This window comes from Candoia aspera, chromosome 4 (assembly GCF_035149785.1).
Source record: "Candoia aspera isolate rCanAsp1 chromosome 4, rCanAsp1.hap2, whole genome shotgun sequence".
NCBI classification, from domain to species: domain Eukaryota; kingdom Metazoa; phylum Chordata; class Lepidosauria; order Squamata; family Boidae; genus Candoia; species Candoia aspera.
In genome coordinates this window covers 87276540-87290773 of record NC_086156.1, presented here as the reverse complement: position 1 = coordinate 87290773, position 14234 = coordinate 87276540, and the positions used below count along the sequence as shown (strand labels likewise).

General features: G+C 42.5%; 1 protein-coding gene across 1 annotated transcript; it reads right to left on the bottom strand.

Moving 5' to 3' along the window:
* Positions 1-9415: 9415 nt before the first annotated feature.
* On the bottom strand, positions 9416-11854 carry LRRC4B (leucine rich repeat containing 4B). Its single transcript, XM_063300958.1, has one exon. The coding sequence runs from the start codon at positions 11726-11728 to the stop codon at positions 9788-9790; it is 1941 nt and encodes a 646-aa protein (XP_063157028.1). The 5' UTR covers positions 11729-11854; the 3' UTR covers positions 9416-9787.
* Positions 11855-14234: the final 2380 nt, after the last annotated feature.

Here is a 14234-nt window from a genome sequence, read left to right as displayed (position 1 = left end):
TAGCCCAGCTGACAGGTCATAGGCATGGAGGAGGCATCTCCCCAAAAAGCATCACCATCCTCCCAAGAAATAAAAACAGTAAAAAGTACAGCCACACGAAACCCACAAGAAGCAGAAAACCTGAATGTGCTCAGTGGTGTCAGAACCAGCGACATACAGCTGGCTGAACTCAGCTCTCTTTCATGTTTAAAGTGACCTTCAAGAGGATTCTAATAGTCCTGTTTTAAAACACAGGCCTAGGGCTCTTTCAAGGGAGCATTAAACCCTTGCTTATCAGGAGCAAGCTGGACAAGAGCTTAGAAAGTTCCCATTGTGGGCAAATGTCTCGGCAGAAGTCAGGGGTCTCATCTCTTCTGTAGCAAAAGCCAAAATGTTCATGGAGGGCAGTGCCCAGTGACAAGAGGGCAAGGGAACTGCTTACAGTAAGTGCCCAGAGCAGCTGGGTAGATCCCACTTCTGATGCATTCACAACAACATCGTCAGTGGAACATCCAGTATTGTATCCATGACAAAAATTGTGTCAAGAGAAGTAGAACATGATTTCAAAATGGAACAGTTAAAGCCGACTTTGAGCTGATTTTAAAGCTATGGGCTGGGGATGAAAGAAAGGCAGCCTCCTGAGGACTTGTATATCCCTGCAATCAGAGGATAAAATCTTACCAGTCTCAAGGATCCTAGAGCCAGCTTTTTAAATAAAATCAATCAAGCGGTTTATTGACATGCCATGCTTCATAGAAAGAGATTTGGGAAGAAATAGCATGTCTAGGATTCTTATTCAAATCCCATCAATTGATTACTTTGTCAATTCTAATGGCTTTCTTAAACCATTTATATTAGTTTTCTAAATAGCTATGTTTTCCATTGATTTGACAATAATACTATCTGTATGAAGGCACTGTTTTATGGCATGGAGTGCTGTGCAGCAATAAAAGGTTTGCTGTATTTCAAGAACAATCTCGAACCTATGGCCTTTAATCCTCAGATTAACATTGTCCCTGTTGCAGATTTTGCCAATGTCATTTCATCACTTATGGTGACTGATGACTCCAATATGGCTTACAGTCAGAGGGAAGTCAGAAAAAATAAACGAAAACGTTTTTAAAAAAATAAATGGAATATGGAGTGAGTGAAATAGTTAGATTCTATCCAGCCCAGCCCAGCCCACCCTGAAGCCTGAAACAAACGTATATTTAAGGGCTAAACAATTTAGTCAATGGTAGCGCTCTCCAGATATAGTTGGAGTTTCAAGTCCCATTATCACAGTCAGTGTTCAGATTGACTTGATCAATTTGATCAAACCTGACCAAACGTTTTATAAAGCATAAGTACCATGGATTAATCAACTAATCTGGCGCTTATATGTAGACTTGCCTAAGGGTATGGTGCACTTAACAGAATCAGAATTATTCTGAATTAATCATGCATAGATTTGCACTTAGGTTTATTAAATCAAAACAAATTATACCATAGCCCCAACTAGGAACTAGATTCCTAAAATATAAATATCTGAGGACACCTGCTTGGGAAAAGCTGCTTTATAGCCTTAAGTTCTTCCAAATATTTAAATTAAATTTAACCGTTCTTTATATTATTAAAATACGTGGGTAACACACCAAGAAATGGCTACCACCATGACACAGTGTGTGAGCAACATGTATTGAGGAATGACTCTCTGGCAGAGTACTTCTTCCTTTTTTTGGAGCTTTCACATGAATCATGGTTTCCACAGCTGACTCTTTTCAATCTCAGCCTGAGGGACCTCTTTTCCTTTCTAGCTTTCCATACCCAATCTTAAAAGGGCAGTGACATATCATAGCATCCTCAGTAGACAGAGTCTAAAGTCTCTTATTTCTGAGATATTTAATAAAATATGAGCCTTCATCTTTTAAGGCTGTTCACTTTAGGACTATATCCCAGAGAACATCTGAGACATCTACCCTTATCTTCAAATCCAACCTCAAAACTTACTTTATTTGTGAAGTCTTTGGTGCCATCTGTGCTTTGCATGTCCTCCCACAACTAAACTATAGCCCAGTGTTAAATATTTTTAGCCCGAATAATCACACACAATCTCTCCCATTTTTCCCTATTGCTTTTTCTTGAGTAGAATTTTATACTGTAAGGTAGTCAGGGCAGACACGTAGTCCCTTGTATTGTATAAAGAACACATTTCTGGGATATACTTTACAAAAGGTTGATGTATTAAGGAAATCTGAGCGAGACATTTATTTTTAGATATCAAAACTAGGAGGCACTCATGGTCTCTCTGCACAACCATTCACTGTGGTGGGATGCTTCCAGATGGATAGTTTGTTGAACTGCCAATCATGGATGTCTTTTTCTACACTTAATAATTTTTCCTCTGGTGACAAGACAGAAGTGATGTGAAAAGACAGAAGGGTTTGCTAATGGAATATGAGGTTATGTGGATCTTCCCCCCACCCCCAATAATTCTATGAATAATGCAGACAGTCACATGACAAAGGCATCCACCAAGAAGCTTCCAGATCAAACTTTCTCCATTTCACTGGCAGAATCCAGGAGAGCCATGATGTTGCTGCTACCATTAAGTAGCATTAACTAAGAAACAGATATCCATGTGGCATATTACAAATTACTCAAAGATCTGTCAGAAGAGTCATGTTATCATCTACTCGTCCTCTAAAGTACTGTGCATAATGATAGTGTACATAATAATAGCAGTAGCAGTAATACCAATAGTATCAGTGATTGATTGATAGATTGAGTCCATCAAGTTGTTGTCAACTCTTTGTGACCACATAGATAAATTTTCTCCATTATGATCTGCCCCTAACCTAGTCATTCAGGTCTTCCAACTGTGCACCCATTGCCACTATAACTGAGTCCATCCCCCTTGCTGCTGGTTGCCCTCTTCTTCTCTTTCCTTCCACCTTTCCCAGCATTAGAGCCTTCTCAGAGAGCTGGGTCTTTACATAATTTGAGCCTGGTCATTTGTTTCTCGAGTGAGAACTCTGGATTGATTGGTTTGTAGGTATAGACCCATTGCAGCATTTGAATATATTTTCCAAGGCCAATATACCTGCTCTACCTAATGGTAGTCTAACTCTTCCCTAGAATCAATAGAGTTTTGGATTATTGGTGATGACACACAGCACATCAAATTAGGACTGAAAATTATTGTGTATAATTACAGTGTCACCTCCTGAGTTCTGGAACCAAAACTCCTATGATATAAACACAAATCCTCGTGGCCTGTAAGGTCCCATTGTCAATTCAGGTTCACTGAATCATTCAGGATCAGTTGGTACTGAAAAAAATGTCCCTTTTCAGTACCCCATTAACCCATTTTATATTTGTGAATTTGGTGCTTCTTCTTTTTTAACTGTATCTCACAAAACTAGGTATAGATAAAAATTACTCCATTTTACACCGCTGAACAGCAAAAGCTACCCCACCTTTGGACAGTCCTTACATTTAGAACAAGGGATTTCAGCAGCTCTAGAAAGTGGAATGAAGGATGAAAAAAACGCCAACAGGGAGCAACTGGAATTTCAGAATGGGAGGTGCATCCATCATTAGTGGGAATGTTGAGTTTTGAATCTTGTGCTCCTTAACTCTGGAAATCAGGAAATGCAGATGAGGGAAAACAAGAGCAATGTTTCTTGTAATATGAAAGCTAAGTTCCAGCTTCATCTTTTCTTCGAATTTAAGGGCAGTCACTATCAACTGTAGTGACCTTGGACTGGATGATGATACCAGTGTTGGTAGAGATGTTTAATTTTTCCTCTGCCTGTTAGTTTCCTGATAGAAAATCTCACACCCCACAAACACAAGGTGTACTTCGGCCACTTTGTTCAGGGCACAAACCTCTCGTAGCCTTTGATGGGCATGCTGGGGAGGTATGCTCAAAAAAATTAGTCAGGTCCTGGCCAAATAAATGAATGAGGCTGGGCAGAGACAAAGTTAGATTTAACTGAATTTATTTTTCAAGTTAATTAAATTTGAATTAGTTCCTTACAGTTAATGTGATTATATCCCATAATTTCCCACTTGTGTTATACTAATAAAAGTATTACAGATGGTGGCAAATGTTGAAGGAGCTCTAGGGTGGGTTGGGGAGGGGGAGGCTGCAAACAGCTGAGATGCTTCAGGTTGTATACTTCTGATCAATAGCTTCATGGAAGCGGGTAAAGGCAACAGTTTCGTAGAAAAGAGGCCACTGTGGTTGGGAGACAAATCAGTGGGAAATGTTGTTTAATACAAAGAAACACCTTTCCAGCTGAGACAATTTAGGGTGCCCTATGGAGTGAAGCAACTTTGGATCTTCGATAGCAAGAGTAGCAGAAATGGATCTTAAGTATCATATCAATGTTGGACCATAAAATATAAGGTTAAGGTCCAATCAGCTTTTCTCCTGCCGCTTGGACTTGTCCCTCAGTAGCAGAAATGTGAGGGTGCAAAGGTGGTAGAAGTTCTTTTCCAGCTAGGGAAGTATGGAAACTGCTTCCATGGGGTTTCTTACTGCTCAACATGCTGTGCCATGCAGCTCCAAACCTCAGAGCACAGGTAGCGCTTTGAAAGAACAGCACATACTGGCTTGAACAACTTTGCATTCCCAGGAGGAAACCCAAATGTCAGCATATATCTCATTGGAGAATGTAGCTGCCTGTTGCGCATCTCAAATTAATGCTAAGAAGTCAAGGGAACAGCTTTTTTACCTTACTTTTCTTACAAAGAATATATTCCTCCTGTTCCCACCTTGCAAAGGCACTGATAATATTCAGAGAAACCCAGTAGACAGTAACCAAAGGATTTTGAATCTGAATCTGAATACAACATACCAGTCAGCAGTCCATTCTGATTTTCTTGGGATTTCTTGGTAAAAGAAGCCAGAATTTTGGGAATAGAGGCATAGACTGCATGGACGCTGTTGCCCCAGATGTGTCAGGTTGTGAAACATTGTGATGAACTAAATGTCCATTTATTCTCTGGAACCTAAAGTTAGCTTTCAGGTTGCGGCCTTTCAGGCTTATGCATATCTGCTAAATATTGTACTCCTCCCATGGCATACTGGCATTCTTGTAAGGAAACAGATATACAGATCTCCTGTGTGTGTATGTATGTATGTGTACACACACACACACACACAATGTGTGTGTGTGTGTGTGTGTGTGTGTATATATATATATATACTGCATATATAGATATATACACACACAGACATACATACATACATACATATACTGTGTGTGTGTATATATATATATGTGCTGTATACAGTATATATATAGATATATACACACACACATACATACACACTGTGTGTGTGTGTATATATGTACTGTATATATACAGTATACACACACACACACACACATACATGCACACACACACTTTACATATATTTGCAATAGCTGCCAGTGTATCACTATATTTTTGCAATCACAAGCAAAATGTGTGTGCACGTGTCTAATAGCAGAGGAGCACAGAAATGGATACTGCCCGTGTCACCGCCAGTTATCATTCTTATGAAACATGTCCTCAATCGGAGGGACTGACACAGGTTTTTGGCATTCACAAAGACCCAAGCAACTTTCAAAAAATGTATCTGCGGTTCCAGGTCCTGCAGATGTTTGCACGTACACATACCTCCATTTTTCTGCAGCACGTCTTCAGACTTCAGCAAAGTCTTCTTTCTTCCTGTGGTGATTTTTTTTTTAAAGAAAGCATGACTCCTTCAATCTACACAAAGATCCCTCTTTAAATTGTAGAAAAAATGCAGTTCCACATGGCTTTGGGACAAACTGAGAATAAGGTGACCATTCCAGACGTTTGTGTAGAATTGCACCAAATAATGAGTAAATGGGCAATAAAAAGCCATGTCCCAGGAATACAAACTGAGTGTAAGGGACTGTATGGATGGAACCAGCTTAGCCTTATGTGTAAGTATGATCATGTTTGCATTCAGCCATTTCTGTATGTGAGAGGGAAAGGGAACACGTCAGACATGCTGAAAGGCAGTTACTTTGAATGGCACAGCATCAGCAGTTTTTTGGGTTCAGAGGAACGGGAGCGCAACAGCTGTGAATCTTGTGCTGCAGCTCCAGTTGCTTCTCTGTACTTCCATTGTACTTGCTCAAGCCACATGTATGTAAAGAATGTTATTACAGAGGTGTCATTATCTTCCACTGCAGTTTTTTTCCCATGTCTCTGACCTTGTAAAGCCAGAGTGGGCCATCAGTGGTCCCCCAAATGTGGCTGAACTTTAGTTCCCAGCAGCCCCAGTCAGCAGGTCCAGTGATGAGAGATGCTGGGAGTTGTAATCCAAGAACATCTGAGGGGCCACAGCCTCTTCCCTCCATTTGTTAAAATAATCTTCTCCAACTGAATGTCTTCCAGGTGCGTTGGGCTTCAGTTGCCAGAAGACGCAGCTAACATGCTGTTCCTTCTTCAGTAAAGCAAAGCTGGAATGGTCCCCCCTGGTCTCTCTGGCACTTACCCATGTTCTTCATCCCACTTGCTCCTCCAACATCGTCCACAACCTTCCTTGTTCCCTGCCACACTTGTTGACCTAGCTACCCTGTTGTTCTCCTTGTCCCCTGCATGGTGACCTGCTAGTCTGTCACCCTACAGCTGTTTTTTACTACAACCTCTGCCATTATTCCACCTCCCTGCTTCATATTCATCTATCATTCTCCCCAGGATCTTACTGCATAAATGCCAAGCACTGCTTCCCACATTCCTCTAAAAAACAACCACCCATATTTGATGCTTCTCCTCTCTACAATTCTAACCTTCTAACCTTTGTTTACAACAAACCACTAGAGCAAGGCAGGCTATTCTTAGCCCATGGGCTGTATATGGCCCACCAGCCCTGTTTATTTTATCCTCAGAGGAGTCCCAGATATCACACCAGTGAAATTAGTGGCAATATTTCTGATTTTCAACTGTGCCTTTTTGAGCCTCCTTCCCTTCAGGTAATCCCATACCTCCTGCTGCCCATTTGACAGTAGTACGGCTTGGCTGTTTCTCTTTTCAGACCTACAGTAAATAAGATTTATCGTCTCATCTGTCTTCTGAAGTTTTCCTCTCCTCATAATTTCTTTTGATAATATTACTTATCCAGAAAAGATGAACACAGAGAGAACCTTTATTTTCTCAGTCGACACTTTTTGCTTTCACATTGACCCCACGACCAAAAGATGTCACTTCTCTCTGTGCAATCTTGCAAGAAAAAAAAATATAGAGCTCATTTTTCTTTAGCCTTTTGCAGATCCCCCATTTTTTTACATTCTAGCCATTTTTTTTGTCTTGACTACAGCAATCTTCTCCTATCTAATCACTAGTTGCCACCCCTCACCCACCTTCTTTTTTTTCATAGCACTCCACAGACCAAATAATTCCCTATTTTGATACTTCAACAACCTGATCCAACCCACATTCCTTAAATATCTAGACCACCCTTCCCAACTGGATGTCCTCTAGATGCGTTAAGTATAACTCCCAAAATCCTCAGACCATCTTGCCTGCCAATTCTGGACATCAGGGTGGGGAGACAGTGGTGGCCCTATCTGCTCTTGGATCTAGCATGGCTTCTTCATCCTTATCTTCCCCTTATCTTCATTTTTTAGCTTTTTACTTTTCTGCTATCTTATCCCAAACATTCATGCCTCATGTAACTTTTGCTTTTCCAGTTCCCAGATCTCCTTTGTGATGTCATCTTCCATTGTTCCTTTTCATCTTTTCTTCAATCCAATTTTTCCCATGAAAGCCTTTGTAACGTTCTCAGCCTCCTCATCTATCACAGCTTTCCCCAAATATTCAGATTTCAATATCCAGACTTTCCAGCTAGGTATGTTGGGAGCTGCAGTCCCAACACTTGTGAAGGGGCAGGTTGCCTTGTTACATCTAATTGAAGTAACTTATGTTCCTTCCTTCTGGATTGAAATTGAAATAACATAAGGTCTTTAGATGTGGGAACCTTTCTTCTCACATGATGGGTGGGAAACCTCTGATCCTTTAAAGGTTGTTGGGCTACATCTTTCATCTCCCATGACCACTAATGCTGTTGGCTGGGGCTCTGTGGTTTCCTGTAGTGCCATAAGATGTAATGATTTTTTTAAAAAAAAGTTCCCTAAAACACTCCTTGGGTCTCCATATAAGAAAGCAGATTCATCCACAGAGGTCACACTATACTCCCTTTGGTGGGGAATGGTGTAAATGACAACTGGTGAATCCCCCCAGCCTGGCCTGATCCTGTAGCACTGTTTTGGGAGAAATTATGTATATTGCACTACCTCCATCTCTGCCTCATTGACATTAGCCCAGTTCATGTGTTATGACCAACATGGTTCAAAATAGCATAGAAAGACATGGATCCATATATGTTGGCTCCACTCCCAAAAATCTCTATATGTGCCATCTTACTTTCTCAATCAGTGATCTCTTCATTAACCTGGGGAAAATGAAAGAGGGTTTCTATATGTGAGTTCTTGAACATAAACGGAACTCCCAAAGCAATCTTCCTGCAATCAAGCAAATGCAAGAACACATAACACGCGTGCACACACGCACACACACACACGACTTGGTAGCTTAGCTTAACAAGGTCAGGACAGGAAAAGTAGGGTTGGATAAAAGGGCAGGACTAGCATATACCCTCCTGTGCCCTTACATACATTTGCACTGCTGCCAAAATTCATCCTTGTCCATGCATACGATGCATCTGAGTAACTGCTTTCTCAGTGTAGCTCACATTTATTCCCCCCACCAAAAGAACCATCCTATGGAGGGTTGGAAACATCTTTATGGATTTTATTAAAATAAGAAACTCAGACCAGACCCCAAAATGCCAAGGGAATCCACAGGCCCATTTTTTCTTTTTTTTTCTTTTTTTCCTTTTTCAATTTTTTTTTTTTTGAGGCCAGAAGTGCAACCCCCATCAAACCCAACATTCCCACCCCAGATTATTACAAATTAAAAAATACCTCCATGCCCCTGTGTCTCTGGGGGGCACATTGGCTGTGCCTGCTTTCCCATAGTAATAATACTAGTCATAAAAAATTTCCCCAAACCCTGTGTGCCTGGCGTCCCCACGTGCTCCAAAGGTGGGGCGGAGGGGGGATCCTGGCACCACTATGACCTCCCATCTCTTTATTTAATTTATTTATTTTGTATATCCCAATGGATGAAAATAGAATTTTGACGGAAAGCGGCTCAAAATAAGACTTTTTTAAAATCCCTTTCCCATTCCGCTTGGGTTTTTTTCTTCTTCCTAAAGTTTATTCCCATGACATTGAAAGGAAAATGTCCTCCCTTTCTTCATTGTCACTGTCACTGTCATTGTCATTATTTCTTTTCCTTTCCTTCCTTCTTTCTTTTTCTTTCTTTCTAAGTAAAACAGCAGGTAGTTGGATACGGAAACAGCCCCATCTGTATAAAAAGTCTCCAACATAAAGGGAGTATGGTAGAAAAATAAGAAAAGGAAAGGGGAGAGAAAAGAAAAGAAAAGAAAAGAAAAGAAAAGAAAAGAAAAGAAAGATCAGGCAGAAGGTGAGAGCAGTGTCTTGTCTTGCAGAAGAAAAAAAAGAAGAGAACATAAAAAACTAGCTTGGTGAGAACCAAAGGTATCTACTGGTGGGGGCTTGGGATCCAAGATCTGCCACTGTGGTGGAAAGACCTGTGTTTGTTTGTTTTTAAAGTGAGGAGGGAGGAGCCGTCCCTTAACGTGTTCCTCACTGCATATATGAATCCGTTGCCACCCTCCCACCACACAATTACTCCCCTTCTCCTCAGGCTGTGGCTGTCATATCTGTGTCTCTTGGACATTTTCTTTAGAGCTGCTCTTGAATAAAAGAGGTTCATGGATGGAATTGAGCATGGGGTTCTTGGAGCATGTGAGGGGTCCACCACCACTGTTGTTGTTGTAATGGGCCTTGAAAGCAGCATAGTGGTTGAGGTGGTCATGCTCAATGGCAGGAAGTGCAAGATGGCTGTCGCCGGGAGCCCCAGCTGCTGCAGGCAGCTCATCTTCAACATTGATGATCTCAATGGTACGGGTAGGCCCATGATGCTTATGAAGCTGGTGCTGCTTACGGAGCTTGTAGAACACAATGAGCATCACAGCCGCCATGAAAGTAATGGCTACAAAGCAGCCAATGATGATCTTAGTAGTTTTCATCACATCATCCAAATCTTTCATGCCACCCTCTGTGACGTCAGTGATTGGGATAGTGAATGGCTTCTCGGTGCTGCGGGTGCTACGTGGAGTCAGCGAAGTAGTGGAGTAAGTCATGCCCCAGCCTTGGGAAGGTGTTGGCCCAGGTTCCTTCTTTGTGGGAATTGATTCTTCCTGGCTAGAATCCATGGTCTCCACAGTTACAGTAGTAAAGTAGGTATAACCTGTGGTGGCGGGATCTACAGCTGAGACATTTAGTGTAGCTGAAGCAGTGGTGTTGCCAGCTGAATTAGTCACCATACAGGTGTACTGCCCAGTGTCTTGGACTGTCACATTGGTGAAGTTGAGTGTGCCATCATGAAGGACAGAAATGCGCACCCGATAGGAACCATGTGTCATCAGTGTGCCATTGGGTGTCAGCCAGTTCACTGATGTCATGGAGGTCCCCGTTCGGCACTTTAGTTCGGCAGCCATTCCCTCAGTCACATTAAGGTCAGTTGGAGGCTCCACTATAACAGGGGCATAGCAAGTAAAATGGCTTTGATCCAACTCCCCAATATATCGCCCTTTGAGGTTTGGTGGGGCATGGCACCGGGCACAGCAGGTAGTGTTGTTGGGCACTGTCTCTTTGAGCCACCAGCTGAGCCACAACACATCACAGTTGCAATGCCAAGGATTGTGGTTGAGGTGGACACGCTCTAGGCGGTGCAAAGGGGTGAAAAGATCATGGGGCAAGGACATCAAGTTATTGTGGGAGAGATTGAGCTCCTCCAATGACTTAAGGTCATCAAAAGCATTGCGTTCAATGGTGGCCACTTGGGCATGCATCAACCACAACTTGCGAAGGCTAGTCAGGCCTTGGAAGGAGCCTGGCCGGATCATGTCCAGGCGATTCCCAGAAAGCTCAAGTTCTTCTAGCCGCACTAAGGCTGTCAAATTTGGGATGTCCTTAAGGTTGCACATGCCCAAGTTCAGGTACCGCAAATTGACCAAGCCTTCAAAAGCTGCTTCTGAGATATACTCCAGCTTCTTGAGCTCCCCAAGGTCCAGGCGCCGCAAAGAAGGGACTCGATTGAAGGCATAGGAAGGGATGCTTTCAATGGGATTGTTCCTCAGCCATAGCTCCCGCAATTTGGAGAGGTACTCAAAGGCCTGTGTGGGGACAGTGGTTAGCCGGTTGTCAAAGAGCTCCAGTGTGTTGAGGTTGGGCAAGCCATTGAAGGCACCAACCTCAATCTTACGGATGAGGTTCTTGCTGAGTTGTAAAATCTCAAGATGACGAAGGTGCTTGAAAGTGTCAGTCTTTATCACCTGGATGTTGTTCTCCTGCAGATTGAGGTACCGTGTGTTGATTGAAATGCTCTCTGGCACTTCCACCAGCTCCCGGCGTGTACAGATGACCCGGCTGGCTTGGTTGCTGCAGGAACAAGCAGCTGGGCAGGAGGTGGGGGAGGCTCCACCCAAAACAAGTGATGGCAGCCAGAGGGAGAGGAGAACGAGATGTTTCCAAATCATTCTAGAGATGCTGGGGGCCAGCCAAGGCTTCCGAGTACAGCGGCGGGTGGCCATGTCCAAAGCTCATGCTTCAGTGAACAGCAGGTTTGATGCACAGATCTTTAGAAACTGGGGAAGAAGAAAAAAAAAGAGAGAAATAAGGTTCCCAAACCAGATATATTTATAATCAGAAGCACTGGAATTCAGGAGTCATTCAGTGAAATGGATTCTGGGCAGTTCAAGATACAGGAAAAGATTTCTTTCTACACCACTTGATTCATTTACGGAACTTATGGAGTTACTGCAAGATGTGGGGATGAAGGGCCACTGGCCTAAATTAGGTGGGTTTAAAAACAAACATTTAAATAGCTGTCTTCAACCTGCCCTCAAATGTATTCAGTTCCTGCAATCCCTTTACCTTTTTCTGTGGCTTTCTTGATGATTCCACCCTCTAGAATTGGTGTACCAAGACTTCCTGGCCCTGGCTGTCTCCTCCCGTTACTTTGCCTCAAAATGGGAGGGGTTAGTTTGCTGGCTAACTTGACATTTTGGGGGGGCTACAAAGTGAGTAAGGCCATATTATACCCGGTGGGTTTAGGGGAAAATTTGAGGGGATGTAGATAGAGAGAGACAGAGACAGAGATGATAGAGATGGAGATGGAGATGCAGGATAGAGATGGAGATGGAGATGGAGATGCAGGATAGAGATGGAGATGGAGATGCCTACTTTAGAGATTACACTGTTTCCCTTGTGCTAGTTTTTAACCAGTCATGGTAAGAGAGGAGACTCCATGGCTTCAAAAAGAGAATTTGCTGGTCATGTGCAGCCTAGTGACTCTGTGAGTCAAAAAGAAAGGGGGGGGGGAGGAGGTGTTGTCACATTCCCATCCCTGTTGTAACATAGAATATTATTAGGAAATGCCTCTGTGTGAGCAAGCACAGAGCATGCAATTCATATTGTACGTCCAGTGGGTCTTCCATATGCAGTATTCTGGTCACCATATTGCACAGTGGTGTTGCCAATGGTGCACTGTCACACCTTCAGTGGTGGCAAGAAGGCACTAGCTGGAACAATGAACGAACAGTAATAAGGTATTAAAGGATATAGCATAGTTGTGTATGTCACACAGCCTCCTGTATACTTCTATATTAGGCTACTGTAAGATGCAACAGAAATTGCTGTCCTATGGACAGTAAGAAGCTAGTGACACCATTTTGTCCTTTGTCTCAGCAAAATATCCAGGACAATACCATGCAACCAAAAATTAGAGTTTCAGGCTGATTGGAAAGCTAAATCTTTAGATGCTAGTTTTCTACATGAAGGGAAGTAGTGGCATGTTAACAGCATGCAATTTTAAAGTATTACCATTTCTGGAAGCTCAAATTACACAACTTTTTCTGGTGGCTTATGCAAAATGCTGTGTATTGCAAAGAATGCTGTGTGGTTCCATGATTAATCCTGTAAGCGCCAGGAAAAATGCTTCTGTTCAAAGGGGGATTTGATTTTTTTATCACCTTATATGGTTTAGAAAATAAATGCTCCCTCTCCCCACCACGGGGAAGGATGAACTATAATTGCATTTCATTACTAGCATTCATCCTGCTAAGGATCCACCACGTTTCCACTATAAAGGAATTCCATAATTTGCTCCCATTTTCTCCTAGCAAATAGCCAGTGAAATAGTTTAATCCAGCATAATAGGACTTGCTCCAGGCCTACCCAGCAAGAAAAGAAAAAAAACCCTAAGGATTCAAACACAGGACTTGTCAGCTCAACCCTCTAGTTGGTATTTCACAGTCATGATATGGTGAAATCTGCCTTGCCATTTCTCAAGCTCTTCTTTTCTATCTTCTTCTCTTTCCATTTCTCTTGGTAGCAGAGGCAAAAGCACCCACAGGATCCAGCACGTCCGTTACAATTATGAAAGCAGATATTCTCAGCCCTGTCAGCGTTCCTTGTACCTTTTTGCCTCAAGCATATTATTACTGCTGTTGTTGTTGTTATTAATGAATCTTTTGGGGGAGATGGGTGGTAATTAAATTTGAATAATAAATAAAATAAATAATGCATGTGCAAAAGGAGTGGAGCTGCTCTGAGCCAGTGACACTTCTTTTTCTTTTGCACACAACACCCCCCCCCCCCGCATCACCCTCTGCAGGTGCTTCTAGTGGAGGGTGCTGATGTCTTGTGGCTGCATGTTGGATCTGAAGGCCAAAATGTGTTACCCAGTGTGCAGGGTCATTCATGCAGCACCTGACTATAACCTCTTAATGCAGCCACATCTTTCTTGGGATTGCACCACTGCCCTCCACAGCCGCAGCACAATCACAGGAAAAGACAGCATTTGCCTTTCATTCCAAAGGGCTGCACAGCCCTACTTGCTATTCCTGTTGGATAATTTCCATTACTTGGATCTTCCCTGACCGCCTAATATCCCAATCAGAAAAAGCCCAGTGAAAGGTTTAAACACGTTAAGAGTTCTGTTGAAGCAAGTGGTGTTTGCAAGTGGCCACCTTGTAACGGAAACTGAAACACTACATGCCGCTTATGATAATTTCACTGTGATTCCCTTCTCCTGTC